The sequence below is a fragment of the Stegostoma tigrinum genome, chromosome 20 (genome assembly GCF_030684315.1).
Source record: "Stegostoma tigrinum isolate sSteTig4 chromosome 20, sSteTig4.hap1, whole genome shotgun sequence".
In the NCBI taxonomy this organism is placed as follows: domain Eukaryota; kingdom Metazoa; phylum Chordata; class Chondrichthyes; order Orectolobiformes; family Stegostomatidae; genus Stegostoma; species Stegostoma tigrinum.
Window position 1 is genome coordinate 25,210,486 of NC_081373.1, and position 22,473 is coordinate 25,232,958.

Below are 22,473 nucleotides of genomic sequence, written 5' to 3' on the forward strand. Positions count from 1 at the left end.
AGGAAGGATGTGGAAGCATTGGAAAAGGTGCAGAGGAGATTTACCAGGATGTTGCCTGGTCTGGACCGAAGGCCTTATGAAGAAAGGCTGAGGGCCTTGGGTCTGTTCTCATTGGAGAGAAGGAGGCTAAGAGGGGATTTAATAGAGACAATCAAGATGATCAGAGGATTAGATAGAGTGGACAGTGAGTCTTTTTCCTTGGATGATGACGTTGGCTTGTATGAGGGGGCATAGCAGCAAATTGAGGGGTGATAGATTTAAGACAGATGTCAGAGGCAGGTTCTTTACTCAGAGAGTGGTATGGGTGTGGAACGCCCTGCCTGCCAATGTAGTTAACTCAGCCACACTAGGGGCATTTAAACAGTCTTGGATAAGGATATGGATGATGATGGGATAGTGTAGGGGGATGGGCTTAGATTAGTTCACAGGTTGGTGCAACATCAAGGGCCAAAGGGCCTGTTCTGCGCTATCAGGTTTACCTCACCAAATCAAACTTCTCAATCTCCTGGGAAAGGCATGTTAAGGTCTCACGTTAAATTAGCAACACTCCAGAACATGAACGCAACTTTGGGAATCTTTAATAAGTTAAATTCAGCAATGTGTTATAGACACAGCAGAACCTGTTGTTTACCTGATCACGTGTCTCGACTTAATTAAGTAGATATTTATTAAATATGTTTAAAGGAAGTGAACAAGATAATGTTAACTTATTTCCAGGAAAACTACTCTGCTTCATTTTCACTAAACTCTGGGGGAAAATGCTGATATTCTAATGTTTAAGATAATTAAATATCTAAAATAGACTCAAGATAGCGGCATCGGCAGAGTAGGTAGGTGGTCGGGCTCCTCAGTCAGTCTCCAGACTGGCGGCATGCTTCTCTCCCCCTCTCCTTTTCATTTCTTTTTCCTTTTTCTTTTTCCCCTTCATCTTTGAGGTCAGAGTGGTGTTAATAGGAGGGGTAGCTGCAGCATGGATTGAGATTTTTGGCAGCAACAGCAGTGTCCAGAGCAGAGACACCTGATGACGAAAGGCCCAGAGCAAGGACCCCTAGCTGCGGTAATCCCAGAGCCTGGACTCTTAGCTGTGTCCGGAGCAGGGACTCTTTGCTGTGTCAACGAGGTGATGGCAGCAGTGGAGCTAAGGTCTCCTGGAGCACTGGCATTGCTGTATCCAGAGCAGGGTCTCATGGGGCTCAGAACATCTTGCAGAAACCATGGTGCCATGCTTGAGACCCAATTTGAACAGAAGATGAACTCTATTTCAGTAATTTCTTTTTATTCTTTTTGCAGCTCAAAATATCACCAAGTTGTGACAATGAAACACTTTCCCCTATATCTTCCCAGATGTGATAATAAAATCATTCATTCGTATTTGCCTTTGCTTGAAACTAATTAAATAAAAAGTATAAATACATATTATCCTGTCATACACACCTCAAAACGTTTACTCTCTTCACAGATACTACATGACTTGCTGAGTACTTTCTACATTTTGTTTACACTTCAGCGTTCTAACATCTGTAATCAGATTAGACATGCATTTCAATTAAAGTAAACAAATACATCACATCCATGCTTAACTATCTCTTCCCAAGTAAAACCAAATTCAGTTTAGATATTTTCTTCTGAAGAAAATAATTGATCCTTAATTTCAACAGGGGATGGGGCCTTTATCATAGAAGTCACTTACCCACATGCCTACCCTGAAATGTCACCGCCCTCTCCCAACCCTCATCCATGTCCTGATACTAATATGTCGTTCTGAGCAAGCAATTAGGACACCCACAGGGAGAAAGCCCAAGCCTCCTTTTAAAAATGCAGATCTGTAATTTCAACCAAAGATCCAAAGAGACATTAGATTTGCAACAACAAATGTTCTGCCTCCACAGATGTTCCTGGACCTGTTGAATTTCTTCAACACTTTCTGCTTTTGTTTCAGATTCTAAAAAAATGTCCTCAGAAACGACAGGTTAAGGAGTGGGGTAAAATAAACCAGATTAACATTTCTGACTGTTAGCCTGCATTTTCTACTCAAAAGTAGCCATGTACGAATGCTGAGCGAGTAGAAGTTTCGGTCTTACTGTGATGTTCTGTCTAGATGATAGGGTGCGTGTCAACACACTCTGACTGTGTAAATACAACCCACTTCAATGCAGTTCGTTCAACTCTAATTGCTTATGAATAATTAACACCGTTGCTCTCAAATCAACCTTGCCTTCCGATCGCTCAACACCTACTTCTGTTTCTACATAAAAAGGCTTCGAACTGTAAAATTCGTTTCTTTTTAATATCGCATTTAAGACATCATCAGAATGCGAAACCAATCCCTGGACGACGAGGTTCAGTCATCCTTCAGCTCTGTCTCCTCAACACCGATCAAACACGAAAAGTGTTTTCCAGCAGAACAGCCTCCCTACCTCCTGACAGTTTCGGTATCCTCCCCACTTTATTGGTGATCTCTGCTGTCAAGGTGCCGAAATCCTGCTCGTAAACCTCGAAATCCGAGGACATTTTCTGTGAGACTGACAGCGGTCGAAGAGTTTAAAGTAGGAGCAGCGGCCGCTTCCTCTACTCGCTCGCTGTGCCGCCCGGAAAGTCCTTCCCCCACCAACTGCCCAGCATTTGGTAGAGAGAGAGAGAGACAGATCGGAAAGTCTGCTGTCTTTAAACACTTATAGATGGAAAGGGGCTGAAGAAGTTTCGACCGGAGTGGTCGCGAGTGAAAATCAAGAGAAAGTCTTCTCCCCGATAAGTTTTGTTTTATTATTTATAAAAATGTGAGCCATGGCGGGGGAGGCGGTTGTGGGTGGCACCGGCGGAAGTGGCGGGTTTACGGTGACGGTTGGTGGCTGAAGGGAAAGAAGAAATAAAACTTTTAAACTATTCCGCACCCCCCCCCCTCCCCCGAGAGGGAAATTAGCTCCAGGATTGGAATTAACACGCTGCCGTCATATTTTAAATCGGTGACTTCCACTTGCGGGTATCCGGCCTGTCACCGGCCCAGTCCGCCCTCCCTTCCTCCATCTCGGGTTGATAGGGATACCGGCCAGGGCTTCGCACCTTGAACACCCGCCCGGTTAACCCCCTCTGTCTGATCATGTTTAATCTCCAGGAACCGCCCTCCTCCTGGAGTTATCAAAGACACAATATGCTTCCGGGGCACGAATGCAGCCAGACGGAAGGAGGAAGCTGTGTGGCGGTTTTGGGGACATGGATGGCAGTCGAGCTAACGTTTGGCTGCTCCCGTTTCTCTGACTCTCTGACATCCAGGCCTCTGGTTACTCCTCAGGCCAGCTCCAGCCGCAAGCAGCCAGAATCTGTGTTTTCTTCTCTATCCCCGTAAGTAATTGACTGAATCAAGGTCTTGATTATAAGGGTGGAGTTGTGTTTTTTTTACTTCAGCTCTAAACATACTTCACTCTTTTTATATCCCACTAGGATATCTTTTTGAGGACACCGCATGAGAAGCTTCAAGCTCATACAGAAGCACTGCATCTAAAGTAATATCATGGGGAATTTACTGGAGGTGAAAGTTGCGGTTCACAGAATTTGTTCAAAACTCTCCCTATTTATCAATCAAAAGTGATCCCTGCTTTTTTTCTGGATGCAAGAATTATTCATTGCCTGACTCTTACTTCCATTAAGTGTAACTGTGTGCATTATGATGGTTGCTGCATGTTAACTGAAGAGTATTGCTGTCTTCAATCAAAGACAATGTGTTCATTTATAAAATTTGAAAATTTACATGAATTGAAAAGAATTTGTCACTGGGGTCCAATTATAGCCCTGTCAGTTATTACAATATGTTCCTCCATGGCCATTATAGACTCAGTACTTTGGTATTGGCCTCTTGACACTCCTGGTGGAAGCATAAATTTCATTTTATTGATAAACTGGACAGTTCTTATACTTTACAACTACTTTAATGCAATGTTTGTTGGTCCTGGCTATGTTCCAATTGGATGGAAACCGGTAAGATGATGTTTGCTCTTTCTCCCTAATTTTTTTTTCTTGTCAAATGTTAAATTTACAATGGCTGTAAAGAGCTGAAAGGAGATAACTATTACAAGATTTCTACAACACATGTAACGCTAACTCTTTGGTTGTGTGTCTGATATAATGGTGATTAAATTAGATGAGAGTAGAGATCAGGGTTCTTTGAACATACGTTTTGAGTGGTAAGTCTTTGCTGTTTGATGCTCCTAGCAATCATTACAGCCATTTAACACATGAGTCATCTAAGCTTGCTACTATATTGCAAACTTGCCCATCTTGGTGATAACACATTGATTTTCTGCCTAGTCTGACAATTTTTGACTGAAGAATTAGTAAACTTGTCCTGATTTTTCATATTTAGTTCCCAGTCTGTCAAGTTTTACTGTTTGTGGCCAACTGCTCACTAATCACAACCAATAACTTAGATAGCAGTTTCAAATATTTTTGCAAAGCAAGTTCTCTGCAGTGACAGCCCTGTGAAATGTTCAGTGACATAACCTCCTAATTAATTTGCTGTATCCCAGCTGAGACCAGCAGGTTGCCTCATGTGGCTCAATCCCCCTTGTACTCAGTTCAGTGTCTTGGGGTTTGAACAGAGCTTCCCCAAGGTTGCAAAGGAGACAGGCAACCACAGCAGTATTTCACAATTGGCCAACAAGCTACTCAATATGTTGTGGAGAAACACCAAAAAGGGGAAAGATGAACAATACCAGAAATTGTTGGAAAAATTCAGCAGGCCTGGCAGCATCTGTGGAGAGAAAGCAGAGTTAATGTTTCAGTTTCAGTAAACCTTCTTCAGAACTGATTGAAAGTAGGAAAAATTTGATATTTGTGCTAGAAAGGAGATTGGGTTAGGGGAAAAAGCCTAAAGAATAGGTAGAAATGGAGCCTATATAGAGAGGAAAAACAGTTGGGCAGGCAAAGAAATGTGGGTACAGGTCATCCTGGAAGAATCTGTACCTGCTAATGGGATCCATTAGTGATTGACTTTAGGTTGTGTGGGGTAGGATTCTACATGACAGCCCGGTGTGTGGGGTTGAGGAAAGAAGATGGAATAAGGTGCTAAGACCCTAAACGTTATTGAACAATATATTGTATCCAGAAGGTTGCAGAGTTCCCAAGCAGAAAATGAGGTGGTACTCTTTCAGTTCATGCTGAACTTTGCTCAAGCATTGTAGGAAACCTGAGACAGAAATGTTGGGCTGTGAAGATAGTGTGTCGAAATGGCAGACAATTGGAAGCTCTAAGCCATTTTTGTCGACAGAATGTAGGTATTCTGCAAAGCAGTCATCCATTCTACACTTCCCCTCCCCAGTGTAGAGGAGACCATGTTGTGAGCAGCGAATACAATAGACTAGAATGAGTGAAGTACTGCTTCGCCTGGGAGGTGTGTGGGGATACTGAGGAGGGAGGCAGTAAATGACCAACTGTTACCCCTCCTGCGATTGCAAGCAAAGGTACTGTAGGAGTCGGGGGAGATATTGGGAGCATGGGAGGACTGAACTAAGATGTCTCTGAGGGAACAGTCCCTGCAAAAGGCTGGCAAGGAGATTGAGGGAATTGTGTCTCTGGTGTTGGCATCCTGCTGGAGGTGGCGGAAATGCGGCTGATGATCCTTTGGGATGTAGACATCGGTAGGACAATAGGTGAGGACAAGACGGGGGGGACCCTTGCACTCCAATGGGAGGGAAGATGCACTTGGGGCTGAAGTATAGGAATGGGTTGGACCCTGCTGAGGGCCCTGTCAATCACAGTGCTCGAGAAGTCATTGGTTGAGGAAGAAGATAAATGTATCAAAGGGCTCCTTGTCAAAGTTGGCATCATCAGGAAAGATGTGATGAAGTTGCAGGAAGTGGGGGAATGGAAGAGAGCCGACAAGAAGCAGAGTGAGGGTGTGTAGTTGAGGTTATCATGGGAGTCAGTGGGTTTGTAGTGGATGTTGATGGCCAGCCTGTCCCAAGAAATGAAAACAGATGTCATGGAAAGATGGGCTAGGTGAAGGTGAGAGCAGAGTAGAACTTGGAAGCAAAATTGGTTAGTTTTTCCAATTCTGGATGGCAAAGGAAAGCAGCACTGATATTAATATACTGGAAAAAGAGTTGTAGGTGCATGCCAGTGGAATAGGAACAAGAAATGTGCACATGCAGGTAGAAGTGGCCATCCCTTGGACCTGAGGAAAGTGGAAGGATTGACAGCAGAAGTTGTTCAAAGTGAGGACGAGCTCAGCAGATGGAGGAGGGTTGTGGTGGTAGATGGGGACAATTCAGGCCTTTTCTCCTAGAATGAGTGGTGGAGAGCCCTGAGTCTATCCTGATGGAGGATGGACACATAAAAGGATTGCATATCCATAGTGACAAGGCAGCTGGAGCCCACAAACCGGAAATTCTGAAGCTGACATAAAGCATCAAAAGTAAGATATTTCACTCCCAAAAATAGAGTAATAAACCATTAGCTCCGAGAGTTCCATACTAAGTTCTCTGGGAATAAAAAGAAATTTTGTAAACTTTTTTTATTGTAACACCATCTCTGAAAACGCAGCAGAAGGGGGAACAGATGTACTTGTTTAAATATAATTCACAGGATAAACTCGGAGTAGAAAATCTCTCCCCTCCCCCACTCCAGTGGGACTGTCCGTTCTTTCCACTCTAGCAGTTAGACACACCATTGTTCTGCCATTCTGGCGTTCCTATCGCTTAATTTGAACTATCCATGTCCTTTCTCCTCCCGCACACCAGCAACCTCTGCCCTCCCCCTCCCCAAACAAGGCATTGCATAAATGCTGCCCTTCCATACTTCACTTCAAGTTTGTTGAAGACTCGAAACATTAGCTTGCTGTCTCCACAGTTGCTACCGAACTCACTGTGATCTCCAGCATTTTTTGTTTTCCGTACAGATACCAGCATCTGCAGTAATTTGCTCCAATGTTGTGTGCCACTTTTGTTTTCCTATCTCTGCTTTATTTTTGCATTAATATTTCTGCAATTCATCTATCATGATGTTTTTGTCTTCTCTTACAATCGTAGAATCCCCATAATGTGGAAACAGGCCATTTGGCCCAACAAGTCCACTCCAACACTTTGAAGAGCATCCCACCCAGACCCACTCCCCTACCTTATCCCTGTAACCCTGCATTTCCTGTAGCTAATGCACCTAACATACACACCCCAGGACACTATGAGCAATTTAGCGTGGCCAATCACCTAACTTGGACATCTTTGGACTGTGGACAGGTCCTGGAGCACCTGGAGGAAACCCACACAGACTCAGAGGGAGCGTACAAACTCCACACAAGCAGACAGTCACCCGAGATGGGGATCAAACCCAGGCCCCAGGTGCTGCGAGGCTGCGGTGCTAACTACTGAGCCACCACTTAGAACAAATACAATGCCTAAGGGGCTTGCTGAAACAAATGTGTAAAAGTCTGAACAGATATTAGACCAACTGGTCTATTATTTCTTCGCAAGTGTCTCCTTATCTCATTTGGATCTGAACTTATACCACACTGAGCTACATTGCTTATGTAGGTCGCCTGGTTCCTAATCCACACCATCCTCAATCATCTGTTGCAGTAACTGAAATCTGTTAGTAAATCTACTGAGAATGCTATGTATGTTTGTCCTACTTTGACATGTAACTTTGTTATGTAAGATAACATTTCTGATGATGCAGGCAATTAGTAACACAAAGCAAACAGCACCTTCTCTCGCACTGTCCTCACTCTCTTTCACAGACACAGACACAATAACTGAACCATTCATCCTCTTTGCATGTAATCAGTTTCTATATTCTTATACTGAAATCAACTATGATTGTTGTAATTAGCTACTTGTTCTGTTCAAGGACAACCCTCAGGATACAATGTATCTTCAGGACTGCAGAATCTGTCAAGGTTACAAGGCACCACGGTCCCATCATTGTCGTAAATGTAACAGGTATGGTTGGACTAGTTTACACAGAAAAACACAAATGTAAGATCTTGTTTTATACAGCTTGGCAATATTTTGAAATTAAGGAACATCTTCCAACAAGAGAGCTATTTCAGTCCTTTTGTTGAAAACATTCTTGTTGCTGTTTCTACTTTTGTTCTTTTTCTTAGAGGTTCTTATAAAGAGTTCAGAATTAACATAATCAGGTAACGCAAGGTTTGTTTGTGGGCTTTGTGATGGTAAAGATCAATTTTACACCCAGTGGCAGATGGCATTTGTCACCTCCAAGATGAGGTATGATGCATTCACACTAAATATAAAAATAGAAAAACTCCAGCTACAATCTGCAATATCAAAGAAGTACGGCACATATTGTCAGCATCTGAAAAGATAAGTCACTATTTGATAGAGATAGTAGGAACTGCTGATGCTGGAGTCTGAGATAAAGGTTCGCACCCGAAACGTCAGCTTTCCTGCTCCTCTGATGCTGCCTGGCCTATTGTGTTCACCTAGCTCCACACCTTGTTATCACTATTTAATACTTTACGCGCAAATACCTTGTCTAAATTAACTTGTCTGTTTAGATATCGACTGACTGTAGTGTATTTGCAGCTATTTTCCATTCAGACTGATACAGTTTAGTAAACTTTAACCCTTCCCAATTTAACCAAATTGCATTGCTTATAGTTAGAAGATAAATGTATGCAACTAGATTATAATTGTTACATCCACTGTAATATTCACTAATTCATGTAATGGGTTCAAGAATTGAATCGCACTGAAATGCTTTCAGTAACTTTTACATTTTGTGTTTAAATTTTATTGCAATTCATTGGCATCATTTTAAAGCTCTGTAGTTCCATTAAAACATATGTGCATACCTATGAATTGGGAACAGGAGTGGCCACTCGGTCGCTAAATCTAGCTCCAACATTCAATAAGATAAAGGCAATCTGATTAGTCCATGTACCCCTGGTAAACATTTACTTGTCACAACTTGTTTGCCAAGAATCTATGTATCTCTGTCTTAAAAATACCAAAGAAATTTGCTTCCACAGCCTTTTGTGGAATGAAGTTCTAAAGACTCAGTACTCTGACAAAATATTTCTTCTTATTTGTGTTTTAAATGGTTGATCATTGGCACTGCTCGCATTGAACCAATGACCCGTAATTCTAAATTGTCCCACAAGAAGAAACATCCTTTTCACATGCGTCCTATCGAGACCTCTCTCAGGATATTGTATGTTTTAATCAGATCACTGTGGGATGTGCTTCCTGTTTCATCTAGTAAACATTCTCTGAACTGTTTCAATGCAATTACATCCTTTCATAAATAAGGAAACCAATGTTGTAAACAGTAACAAGGTAAAATCAACCTGCTGAAAAGTCCTCCTCCATTAAATGTGGGGGAGTAGTGCCAAAATTGGGAGAACTGTTTCATAGACTAGTTAGCAACAGCAACATAATCGTACTCAATGTCCCAGATACTGTCACCATCCCTGGATATGCCAAGTCCCACCACCAGGGTATCCCCAACAAAGGTAGCAGCATAGTGGTATACCATTGTATACTTACTCTAGGAAGCCTCAAAGTTCCACAGCTTCAGGTCAAATGTGGCTGAGGAATCCCTTTACCGATGATGCTGTACTGCACTTTCTCGACCGGTGAATCCATATTCCACCATAGTGAGCAACACTTAGGAAGCATTGGGAATAGCAATGGTGTGATTATATATTCCAGGTGTAGGCTTTCATAGTCCACCACCAAGAGTGGCTTGGCAGCAGCACTGCTGGTGGAGTTGGTCGAGTCATAAAGGTTGTTGTTGCTACTAGACTGGGTCTGCGTCAGAAAGTGAGGGTAACCAACATACTTGACCTCATCCTCACCAGTCTGCCAGCTGAAGATGTTACTGTCGATGACAATATTGGTACCAAACAAACCTAACAACTTGAACTAGGCATCCAGGAGGACTGTTGGCTGTAAGCAGCAGAATCTCACCCCAGCATAATTTTCAACCTTGTCACCTAGCATATTCCCCACTCTACCGTTACTATAAAGCCAGGGGATCAATCTTGGCTCATTGAAGAGGGAAAGAGAGCACCACAGGAACAGCACCAAGCATATGTAAAAATGAGATGTCAGCCTGGTGAAGCTACAAAACAGGACTACATGTGTGTCAAATTGAATAAGCAAGTGATACATAAAACTAAGTAATTCTGCAACCAATCAATTAGATCTAAGTACTGCAGTCCTGCCAATCCAGTAGTGAATTGTGGTGGACTATTAAACAACTTATTTTAGGAGACTCCACAAGTGTCTTTATTCTCTGGGAGAGTTACCTGTAATAGGCTTTGTATGTAAATATTCAGTTCGCCACGTGGGTGACTTGCTGGTAATGGTTGGTAGTTAAAAACAAAAATAAAATGTCAGAGGTTTGGTGGAGAAACTGTTCACTTGTGTGATAGCACTTCCAGATATAAAAAAGAAAAAAAGTAGTGATGGGAAAGCCCTCCGCATCAATGCAAAAACTCAGGCTGAAGCTTTTGTGACAATCTTCAGCTAATAGTGCCAAGTGGATGATGCATCTTGGCCTGCTCCAGAGATGCCCAGAATCTCAGTTGCCAGACTTCAGGCGATTCAGTTCATTCTATGATTGTTGAAACTATGGGCCCTGACTACCACCACAGTACTAAAGAGTTGTGCTGCACTCCCAGCCAGCTGGTCCAGTACCAGTGTAACAGTGGCATTTATCCAATAATGTGGAAAATTGCCTAAGTATGTCCTATACACGAAAAACAGAACAAATCCAACTCAGCCAGTTACTGTTCCATCAGTCTACTCTTGATCATCAGTAAAGTGATGCAAGGTGTCATCAACGATGCTATCAAGCAGCACCTGTTCAGCAATAACTTGCTCACTGACACCCACTGGGGTTCTGCCAGAGCCACTTAGCTCCTGACTTCATTACAATTTTGGTTCAAACATAAACAAAAGTATTGAAGTCCAGAGGTGTGATGAGAGTGATTGCCATTGACATGAAAGCCTCATTTCATTGTGTGACATCAAGGAACATAGCAAAACTGGAATCGGTGGGAATCGGAGAAACCTCTATCAGAGTCACACCTGACACATCCAAAAATAGTTGCAGTTATTTGAGGTGATTCACCTAAGCACCAGAACATCTCGGCTGAAGTTTCTCAGGCCAGTATCGTAGGCTTAACCACCATCAGCTCCTTCTTCAATGATGTCCTTCCATCAGGAAGTCAGAAATGGGAATGTACAACGATGATTGCACAATGTTCAATACCATTCACGATTCCTGAGATATTGAAGCAGCCCATGTCTAAATGACGCAAGACCTGGATAATGTCCAGACTTGGACTGAAAAGTGCCAATATTTGCACCCCAAAATGTCAGGCAATGACCATCTCCAATAAGAGGCATTCTAACCATTGCCTCTTCACATTCAATGACATTGCAATCACTGAATCCCGCACTAGCAACCTTCTGAGGTGTTACCACTGACCAGAAATTGAACTGAACTTGACATAAATACTGGGCTATAACAGCAAATGAAATGCAAGAAATACTGCTGTGAATAACTTGTGATTCCCAAAGCCTTCCCCACCATCCACAAGGTACCAAGTCAGGTGTCTGATGGAATGCTCCCCACTTGCCTGGATGAATGCAGCTCTAACAACGCTCGAGAACTTTGACACTGTCCAGGGCAGAGCAGTCAGGTTGATTGGCATCACATCCACAAACATTCAATCATTCCAATGCTAATGCATTTTAGCAGCCTTGCATGCTATTTACAAAATGCACTGCAGAAGTTCAACAAAGATACTTAGACAGCACTTTCCAAACCCACAATCACTTCCATCTAGAAGGACAGAGGCAGAAGATTCATGGCAGCACCACCACTTGCAAGTTCCCCTCCAAGCCACTCGCCACCATGACTTGGAAACAAATTGCTGTTCCTTAGTCTCATTGGGTCAAAATTCTGGAGTTCTTTCCTTAACAGAATTGTGGGTCTACTTAAGCACATGGACTGCAGGAATTCAATAAGCCAGCTCACCACCACCTTCTCAAAGGCAACTAAAGACAGGTATACTTGCTGACCCAGCCAGTGACATCTGTATCCCGTGAGTGAATAATAAATATACTCTGTTGTCCTGGCAAACCCCTGTGTAACTGAAGCCTAACCTCATTACGTTGTGTTCAGTTCCCTTCATGAAAAGCAATAATATTCTATCAGCACAAAGTCCTCCAAATTCCTCTGCATGTACATGCACATTGTAAATGCTCACAATTTAATGTCATCCTTTATTATATTTCTTGCTTAAAGTGAGCATTTTCACATTCTCCCATATTATATTCCATTTACCAGACCTTTGCTCACTCACTTTATCTATCTAATTTGTCATATGAATTTTACAAGTCATAAATGATTTTTTTTGTGTGAAGATATTTTACAGAATGAAGAGGAGCATACTGTGGAAAAGTTCGTGTGAATTGTCAAACTGCTCTTCTATTCTGCAGCAAAAACTTCCCAAATTACTAACTCCTTTTAAATAACCGCTGCTGTTTCCTCCACCACCCGCCCGCCCCCCCGCCCCCCCCAACCAAAGTCTGTCTTGCTAGTTGAATATTAGTCTTGGGCACTAGTTTGAAGGAATAATTGTAGTAACTTAACATTGAGTATGAAAATGCTTAGAATCAAAAACAGCTGGCCCCTTGCCGGCTATTGTTCATTTTGAACTTATTGAAATTTTGAACTGTTTGAAATTATTAAAATTAATTTTGTAATTATTTGTTTGATTAATGGAGCAAATAGGAATAATCAAAATCAGGAATGTAATGCAAAATGTTACTTTTATAATATACTTCATTTACTTATTCTCCAATATTCACTTTGATTAAATGAATATAACTGAATTTGAACCATAATATAGCAGATCCAATTCAGCTACATAAAATCAAAAGAACTGAGGATGCTGTAAATCAGGAACAAAAACAAAGTTGCTGGAAAAGCTCAGCAGGCCTGGCAGCATTTGTGGAGGAGAGAACAGAGTTAACGTTTCGGGTTAGGTCACCCTTCCTCAGAACTGGTGGTGGCTGGGAAAACGTCACTTTATATGCAGAAAATAGGCTGGTGGGTGGGATAGGGAGTAAATGATAGGATAGAGCCCAAAGAGAGAGAGAGACAGTTGTACAGAAAGGCAATGCTAACGTTCAGGCTGGGAGGATGAAGAGCTGTTAATGGGGACTGTTAGTGACTAACAACAGTGTGTGTGTGTGTGTGTGTGTGTGTGTGTGTAGTGGCAGCCTATGTGGTAACAAGGCCTGGTGTGTGGGGTGGGGGGCTGGGACATGGGAGAGTTTAGACCCTAAAATTATTACAGTCCAGAGGGCTGTAGGGTCCCCAAGCGGAAAATGAGGTGTTGTTTCTCCAGCTTGTGCTGGGCTTAATTGGAACGCTGTAGCAAGCAGGAGACTGAGATGTTGGCCAGGGAGCAAGGTGGTATATTGAAATGGCAGGCAACAGGTAGTTCAGGGTCTCTTTTGCGAGCAGAACGTAGATGTTCTGCGAAGCGGTTGCCAAGTCTACGCTTCATTTCTCCAATGTAGAGGATACCACATTGTGAGCAGCGAATGCAAGTAGACTAGATTGTGGGAAGTGCAAGTGAAGTGTTGCTTCACCTGGAAGGTATGTTTGGGCCGTTGGATACTGGGGAGGGAGGAGATAAATGTGCAGGTGTTGCATCTTCGCTCGTTACAGGGGTAGGTGCCGTAGGGCTGTGGGGAGGTGTTGGGGGTGAAGGAAGTATGGAACGTGGTGTCCAGGAGAGGAGGGGAATTTGTGCTGCCTGGTGGTAGCATCTTGCTGGAGATGGCGGAAATGGCATCTGATGATCTTTTGGATGTGGATGCTGGTAGGGATGGTAGGTGAGGCTAAGGGGGGACCCTATCGCTGTTGCGGGAGGGAAGAGAAGGGGTGAGGGCAGAAGCAGGGGTGATGGGTCAGACCCGATTGGGGACCTGTCGACAACGGAGCTGGGGAATTCTCAGTTGAGGAAGAAGGTGGACATTTCGGAGGCTACCTTGTCAAAGTTGGCCCCATCTGAACATATGCAACGGAGACGGAGGAACTGAGAGAATGGGATGGAGTCCCCACAAGAAGTGGGGTGTGAAGATGTATGTCAAGGTAGCTGTGGGCGTTGGTGGGTTTGTCATGGATGCTAGTGGTCAGTCTATCCCCAGAAATGTGAAGGAAAGGAAGTGAGGAGTCAGGAATAGACCAAGTGAAAGTGAGGGCAGGGTGGAAATTGGAGGCGAAATTGATGAAGCTCTCCGATTCTGGGCGAGCAGGGGGGAAGCAGCACCCGTGATATCATCAATGTATCGGAGAAAGATTTGATGGTAGGGGGCAGAGTAGGACTGGAACAAGGCATGTTCCATATACCACACAAAGAGACAGGCATAACTAGGGCCCACGCAGGTACCCGTGGCCACCCCTCTTAACCTGAAGAAAATGGGAGGAGTTGAGAGGTTGCTGAGGGTGAGGATGAGCTCGGCCAAGTGGAGGAGGGTGGTGGTGTGTGGGGATGGTTCCGTTCTTTGTACCAGGAAGAAGCGGAGAGCCCTAAGACTGTCTTGATGGGGAATGGGCGTGTAAAGGGATTGTGCATCCTTGGTAAAGAGGAGGCGGCTGGAGCCGGCATACTGGAAGTTTTGCATCTGGCATAAGGCGTCAGAGGAGTTATGGATGTATGTGGGCAGGGAATGGAGCAGGGGAGAGAAGGTAGGAAGAGATGTGCTTTCTGTGGAGCAGGAGCAGGCTTAAACAGCGGATCTGTCCGGACAGTCCTGTTTGTGGATTTTGAGAGGAGGGAGAAGCGAGCTGTGCAGGGCTGTGGGACTGTCAGCTTGGAAGCAGATGGCAGGAGATTACCAGATGAAATGAGATCCGTTACTGTAGTAGATACAATGGCTTGATCTGTTGTGGTGTGGTCATGGCCCAGGGGAATGTCGGAGGAAGTATCAGAGAGTTGGCTCTCAGCCTCTACTAGATAGAGGTCAATACATCAGGCAGGCTGAATAGCAAAGTCAGTTTTATATCTGAGTGCATGGAGTGCAGTCAGTACAGAGGGAGATAGGTTGGATTTGCTGAGAGGGCAGAGAAATTGAGACAACTAATATCACGTCAACAGTTCTCATTGAACAGGTAGAGTGCAGGTAAAAGGCCAGAGGGAAGGGTCCTGGTGGAGGGAGAGTGTTGGAACTGGGCAAAAGATCAGTGCGACGGAAGAGGACTCTTATCCAAAGAAATGAGCACGGAGGTGAAGACAGCAGAAGAAGAGTCCAGCGTCATGTCGTGCCAAGATTCGTTAAGGTGGGGGTGCAGAGGAATAACGCTAAGGCCTTTGCTGAGCAGAGAACATTTGGCATCGGAGAGCAGAAGGTTAGGAGGGATGGTGAATACCTGTCTGGAGGTGGGGAGTTTGGAGAAGGGGATGGAGTCAGAGGAAGGAGAGGACAGGAACGTTCCAGAGGACCATTGGTATGTTTGAGTTGTTGCATCTTGTGGGCCTTGATGCCTGAAAAGAAAAGGAACAGTTTATTGTTAACATGACGAATGAGCTGGGGGCTGAAGTGAAACTGCAGAGTGGTGCAACCCTGAGCCACTATGATGCGATACTGTTGGAGAGAAAAGTTGAGAGCGTGCATGTGACACCACATGGCACTCAGTGTAGATCTCAGGATGCGGTTTTTCCTAGGGTCACCGGACCTGAAACGTTAACTCTGTTTTTTCCTTCACGGATGCTGCCAGACCTGCTGAGCTTTTCCAGCAATTTTGTTTTTGTTCCTGATTTACAACATCCACAGTTCTTTCAGTTTTTATTAAGTTATTATTTTTGCCAATCTCTGCTAAAGTTTATAAATTTTATCTTGTGCTTGTTACTTTAGTTCAAATGATAGTCGATATGAATTTCTCTTTGAAAATTTATTTCTAACATATTACAGTAAAAACAATTTGTGTAATGGACCTGAAAATGCTGGTGGGATGATAGGTAAGGACAAGGGGAACCTAATCGCTGTTGCTGGAAGGAAGTGAAGTGGTGAGAGGGGAAGTGTGGGAGATAGGTCGGACCTGGTTGTGGGCCCTGTCAACAGTGGAGCTGGGGAATCCTTGGTTGAGGAAGTAGGTGGACGTTTTGGAGACTCCCTTGTCGAAGTTGGCTTCATCCGAATATATACGATGGAGACTGAAGAACTGAGGGTGTGAGATGGTGTCTTCACAGGAGGTGGGGTGTGAGGATGTTTAGTCCAGGTAACTGTGGGAGTCAGTGGGTTTGTAGTGGATATTAGTGGCCAGTCTATCCCCAGAAATGTGAAGGAAGGGAAGTGAGGAGTCAGAAATAGACCAAGTGAAAGTGAGGGCAGGGTGGAAATTGGAGGCGAAATTGATAAAGTTTTCCAATTCTGGGCAAGATGGGGAAGCAGCACCAATGATATCATCGATGTATTGGAGAAAGATTTGATGGTGGGGGCCAGAGTAGGACTGGAACAAGGCAAGTTCCACATACGACACAGAGACAGGCATTACTAGGGTCCATGCAGGTACCCATGGCCACCCCTCTTAACCTGAAGAAAATGGGAGGAATTGAGAGGTTGTTGAGGGTAAGGACAAGCTCGGCCAAGCGGAGGAGGGTGGTGGTGTTTGGAGATGGTTCGGGTCTTTGCACCAGGAAGAAGCGGAGAGCCCTAAGACTATCTTGATGGGGAGTGGAGATGTAAAGGGATTGTGCATCCATGGTAAAGAGGAGGTGGCTGGAGCTGGCATATTTGTGCTTGCTACTTTGGTTCAAATAATAGTCGATATGAATTTCTCTTTGAAAATTTATTTCTAACGTATTAGAGTAAAAACAACTTGTGTAATGGACCTGAAAAAACGTTGGTGCATTATTCCTTCCAGCTGTCTTTGATCTATATGATCAGTTTATTATTCTCATCTTTTTTTTAAATTTGTGACCTGTTAGGTTATTGCTGGGATCTTATTCTTTGCAGACACTTCTGCCTGGTCAATCCTAGTTTCTATCCCATCACAGTTTTGCTTCTCTCATGTAACCAGTTCATTTCAATGATCTCTCCTCCCTTCCTCACAGTCAGCTGCAGCTTATTTTCAGCAGTTCTCCTCATCTATCACCACTACGTTCTTTAAATTTCCACTGAAACTCTGCACTCTTTATACTTCAAAATCCCTTCTTTTATGTGTAATTCTATGACCTTGCCCAACCCAATCTCTAACATCTCCATGTCCCCTGTCTTGGGTTGTGTGCTGCACTTCCTTGTGATTCAGATCTGCAATGAATTTTCCTCACTTCCTACTCTGTCATCACTGGTGCACCGGTCAGTGATTTTGCTACTGTTGGTGAGAATTCTCTTCTGAAATATATACATTTTATTATTTCCCATTTTAAAAAGCTTTCTCATAAATACCTTGATTATGTCTCCAGTTGCTTCTTAGCTTTCAGCTCTTTTGACTAATGACTGTGTTTCTAGACTTTTAAACATTTGCTGTTTGGAAATAGTGTATGCCAGTGAGGCTGCCTTTATTGTCCATTCCGTGTTCTCTTGAGAGTTGCCCTTTATCTGCTACCATTCTAGAGGTGACATTTGTTTTCAGAATGATATTAAGTAGACAACTACAAAACTTTTAACTTCGTGAGAACGAAGGGCTATTAGCAGATGTCCATGTCAATGTAGTGTAAGTTGAGAGGGAATATGTTAGTTCTGACGTCCACATGCTCTTCCAGCATATCCTGCCCTGCAGTAGAGATTGCAGAAGTTGAAAGCCTTTTACAAATGACCTTGGTGAGTAACTGCAGAGCATCATCTAGAGCAGTAATATCAAAATTGCACACTGCAGGTCTGCATTACTAAGAATAGTACTGTAGAATTTTGATCATTTTCGTTTACACCAAGGCAGTAGAGAAGATGAGCACTTCATGGTACAGCCTTGCATCTTTGGCTCCACTGTTTAGGCAATGCACTCCTGAAATGGTTTGTGTCTCAAATATCAGCTTCTCAGTCAGAATTCCCCAAGCTTACACTTCCAGGCCAAGCTTGAATCAGCAGCAGGGAAACCATTGAAGAATAACACTTGAGAAGATGACCAACTGGCCTAACAGTAAGAGTTGATTTTATAAGTACTTCCTGGTAATTATTGGCCTAGATTTCAAGTAGAAATAAGAAAGCTTTCACTAATCTGTTACTGCAGTAAATCATACAACTCATTCTGCGCATTTAAAATGTTGGAAGTGGGCATAAACTGTAGACTGATGATCCAGCACTGTACTGATTATTGTGCACTAAACTGAGACTCTGACTGCTTTCTAAGATAGGAAGATCTCTGGTGGTATTTCAAAGATAAGCCATGCTTATCCCTCGATTAAACATCACAAAAATAAATTATCTGATAACCATTACTGTTATTGCTAGTACTATTAGTGGAAGTTTACAATGTGCCTATTGGGTACTTTGATTTCTACACTACAGTCTTGAAGACATTTTAGAAAAGAAAATTTTAAAAAAGAAGGAAATATGCTTTGCAACAACCTGAGGTCATGTGCAATGGTATAAAGTCTTTTTCTATCTTCTTTATCTTTCCTCTTTCAGAGGAAATGACCCCCTAACCTTTGTTTGATAAACCTTTCTACCATGGTGTTTGGTCATTTTTCATATTTTTTGCCATTTGCCATACAGCATTCTTCTGGCTTGAAATGATTATTTGAATGTAAGTTCTTCATCTTTGAACATCAGTCTGGAAAGGAGTGCATGTGTCTCTTAAAATGGAAAGTGTACAGTTCCATATAAATAATGTGTGGAAATGTAGTTAAAGCACAATAAACATAAAACTAAACTATTTGTCAGATGTACCATGTAATTCAAATTACTTGGCGTGCTTTATGTTTTATCAGTGACAACAATCTTGTCTTTTGGGCTGTCAAGTATTCTTTAATGACAAAGAAAGTGTCTTGTGTTTTACATTACCTTTGTACTTTAACACCTAGATTTTTTAAAAATCAGTTTAAAATTATCTGGGGACCTCACTCCTTTTGGTTTATGATCTTTATGCATCTTGTTATATCTAACTTGCCTGTAATATTTATGTATTTATTATCTACATCACTCATGAATTTCTGCATTTGATGAAATATATATAAAGTAAGGAGTCTTAACCTATTATTTAGCTTAATATTTAATTCCTTAGCCTATTATAAGTTTAACAGTGGATTGTGCCCTTCTCTGGTTATTCAGGATTTTGGCTCATTGAGTTGGACTTGTGCTGGCCTAATATTTCTGTCTATGCTTCTAGGTGTGTCATGAAGATGGATCACCATTGTCCATGGATCAATAATTGTTGTGGTAATTTGAACCATGGCTATTTTACCTCATTCCTGTTGTTAGCACCATTGGGTTGTATTCATGCTTCTGTGATTTTAATCATGACCATGTACACACAGCTTTATAACAGGGTAAGTAAGGCATGACATTATTCCAAGTAGATTGCAGGATGGTATCACAGTACAGATATTTCTCTTATAATGCGATAGTTGCATTCTTGTGTGACCTTGTAACCTATGGAAAATCCTACTATAGAAAAGTGTGTTATAGGAAAATCACTATACCTCTACAGCAAGAAGTTCACGTTATTCAAACAGTGCCCACTATTCATCAATTGTGTTGCAGCCAATTTGTGTCAATGAAACACGTTAATACCTGTAGTAATTATGATGTTCACTCCTGTAGAAGTAATCTCAAATATGACAGCTAGTTTTGCACACAGAATACCATTTGATTGTGAGGAAATTCTTGATTGGAGTTGTTGTATTTTGATATCAATTTATTTGCCAATATATATTAAAAGAAACACTTCTTTTTAAAGCTGTTGCTTTATTCACTTTTATTTCAGATATCATTTGGTTGGAGTTCAGTTAAGATTGACATGAGTCTGCCTCGAAGAGATACACAATACATTGTTCCTTTTGGAATTTATGGATTTGCAGCCTCTCTCTTTGCTTTGGGATTGGCAATTGGCACAACAATAGCTGTTGGCATGTTGTTTTTCATCCAGGTACAATTTGAAATGGATTGCTTTCAAAAATCAGATTGTTGCATTTTTTTTTCCCATCCTAATAATTCCATTGGATGCAATTGAACCTTGTTGTTTAAAGATATATTTATTTTGGTAATATTAACCCTATTAATTTGATATATAAGTATCCGGGGAGGCAATGGCCTAGTCGTACTATGACTAGACTATTAATATAGAGTCCCGGGTGATGTTCAGAAGACCTGGGTTTGAATCCTGCCAATTGTGGAATTTGAATTCAGTGAAAAAGTTCTGGAATTACAAGTCTAATGATGCCCATGAAACCATTATTGATTGTCGAGAAACCACATCTGATTTTCTGAAGAAGGGTCCTGACCCGAAACATTAACTTGCCTGCTCCTCTGATGCTGCCTGGCCTGCTGTGTTCCTCCAACTTCACGCTATGCTATCTCTAACTCCAACATCTGCAGTACTTGTGATCTCTGGTTCACTAATGTTCTTTAGGGAAAGGAGCTGCCAACCTTACATGGTCTGGCCTAAATTTGATCTGAGACCCGCACTAATGTGGTTGTTTCTTACCAGCCAGTGATGCCCACATCCTGTAAACAATTAAATCAAAACTGTGTTTCAATACTCCACAAGAAACATGAAGGCTGAAAAGTCTGAAGTATGGTTAGAATTTTGCTGTAAGGGATAGGCTCCACCATAGGATTTTGTTTTCTGTATTGTATTCCAAAGATTTTACTATTGAAAGCTATGAACTTGACCAAAAATTAATGTCTGTTCAACTGATTTTAAGACCATTGTAATAGACCCTTTTCTAAATGTTTGAATTTGCTACCTTTTGCATGGGTATTGGGGTTCATTGTTCTGATCCTTTCTTTTTGTTGTAGATGAAAGTGATTCTCAGGAATAAAACCACAATTGAAGTTTGGATAGAAGAAAAGGTAGGCTCACTTGAATGAGTTGAACTGAGGGATCTGTTTCAGTGCTCTATGACGAAACAAGACGAAAAATAATTGTGATTATAAAGTCCTAAATGATTAAAGTGTTTTGAAAATGTCATCACAGATCAAAATTTGTCTTGGGATGTGGATGGCTATGTCTATTTGTTGTATATACTTAGGTGCCCTGTAAAAGCACTGGTAATTGAGGCTTTTTGAATCGCATTGTTGTGTTGTTCTCCCAGTGGTATTAGGTTGCAAATTCCAGGATTTTAAGCTACCTCTCACTACTAAACAGTGATCAATGCCATGAAGTTGATGGTGGTCCAAAAACATTGTTGTTCCTTTCTGGGCTATAGAAGACACAGGGAGAGGAGGTTTTAAATTAACCTTGGTGAGTTACTGCAGCCCTTCTGGTTGATTGTTTGTGTAACCATCACTGTGCTCCTGGTGAAGGTCATGAATATTGTGTCCTGTAGCAAGGACATTGATCAAGCTAACTATTCAGTTGTGAGTGATAGCCTTCTTGAGTGATGTGGGTGCAGCATCTATGCAGTTGGTCATATCAGGTAACTGGGAAGGTGAAAGGAGTGTTGGCCATCATTCTGGGCAGTTGGAGTATAAGAATAGGGAAGTCTCACTGCAATTAGGCAAGGTGCTGGGGAAACCACCTCAGGAGTACCGTGAGCAGATTTGATTCCCTAATTTAAGGAAATATGTTATTTCATTGAGAGAAGGTTCACTGGGATAATCCCCTGTATGGAGGGATTATCTTATGGCCATAAATAGATTTGGCCTCTTATTCATTGGAGTTTAGGAAAATGAACGGTAATCTCATTGAAGTATGGAGGATTATTGAGGGACTTGATAAGGTAAATGCTGAGAAGATACTTCCCCTCATGGGAGAATCTAGGATCAGAGGACATGGATTCAGAATAAACAGGCACCAATTTTAGATGGTTATGAGGAGGAATGTCCTCTCTGAGATTTGTGTATCTTTTGAAACTCCTTGCAACAGATAGCTGATGAGTCTGAGCCTTTGTATATATTTAAGGCTGAAATAAATTTTGAACAGTCAGGAATCAAGGGTTATGGTTAAAAAGCAGAACAGTAGACATGAGGAATGTCAGATCAGCCATGATATTATTGAATGGCCGGGAGGCTCGAAGGGCCAGAGAGCCTATTCCTGTTCCTACTACTTATGCTGTTGTATTCCATCATGCTCACTTTGAGCCTTTTTGATGCTAGAGAAAACTATCTTTTTGCAGAGAACCCCTTTTATCTTCAGTCTCTTTTCCTTGTGCACTGAACATGAAGAATTACCACTTATTCACCCTTCCTAGCCACTACTCCCATGCATGATCAGAGACATCATGAACTCGACTTGTCTTATTAGTCCATGGTCAGTTTCAGATTGGCTACCTCGTGACTGCCCAGTTGTTGATTTTTTTTTTAATCCATGTATCTGCTACTCCTGGTGGGTGAT

General features: G+C 42.2%; 2 protein-coding genes across 5 annotated transcripts in view; one reads left to right on the forward strand and one right to left on the reverse strand.

Annotated features, from left to right (window-relative positions):
* Positions 1-2,837, reverse strand: part of vti1a (vesicle transport through interaction with t-SNAREs 1A) — a 349,246-nt gene extending 346,409 nt beyond the window's left edge. The window contains exon 1 of one of the 4 annotated variants that reach the window (XM_048550676.2): positions 2,418-2,836. In XM_048550676.2, coding sequence (XP_048406633.1) covers positions 2,418-2,511 — 94 coding nt within the window. In that variant the 5' untranslated portion in view covers positions 2,512-2,836. Of the gene's footprint in view, positions 1-2,417 lie in introns of all 4 variants that reach the window. The other 3 variants (XM_048550677.2, XM_048550679.2, XM_048550680.2) reach the window with 3 other exon arrangements.
* A 73-nt stretch (positions 2,838-2,910) lies between these two features.
* zdhhc6 (zinc finger DHHC-type palmitoyltransferase 6) overlaps positions 2,911-22,473 on the forward strand; it is a 35,492-nt gene continuing 15,929 nt past the window's right edge. Inside the window, exons 1-6 of the mRNA XM_048550675.2 lie at positions 2,911-3,339; positions 3,439-3,972; positions 7,837-7,928; positions 19,306-19,465; positions 19,903-20,064; positions 20,937-20,990. Coding sequence (XP_048406632.1) covers positions 3,676-3,972; positions 7,837-7,928; positions 19,306-19,465; positions 19,903-20,064; positions 20,937-20,990 — 765 coding nt within the window. The 5' untranslated portion in view covers positions 2,911-3,339; positions 3,439-3,675. The remainder of the gene's footprint in view (positions 3,340-3,438; positions 3,973-7,836; positions 7,929-19,305; positions 19,466-19,902; positions 20,065-20,936; positions 20,991-22,473) is intronic.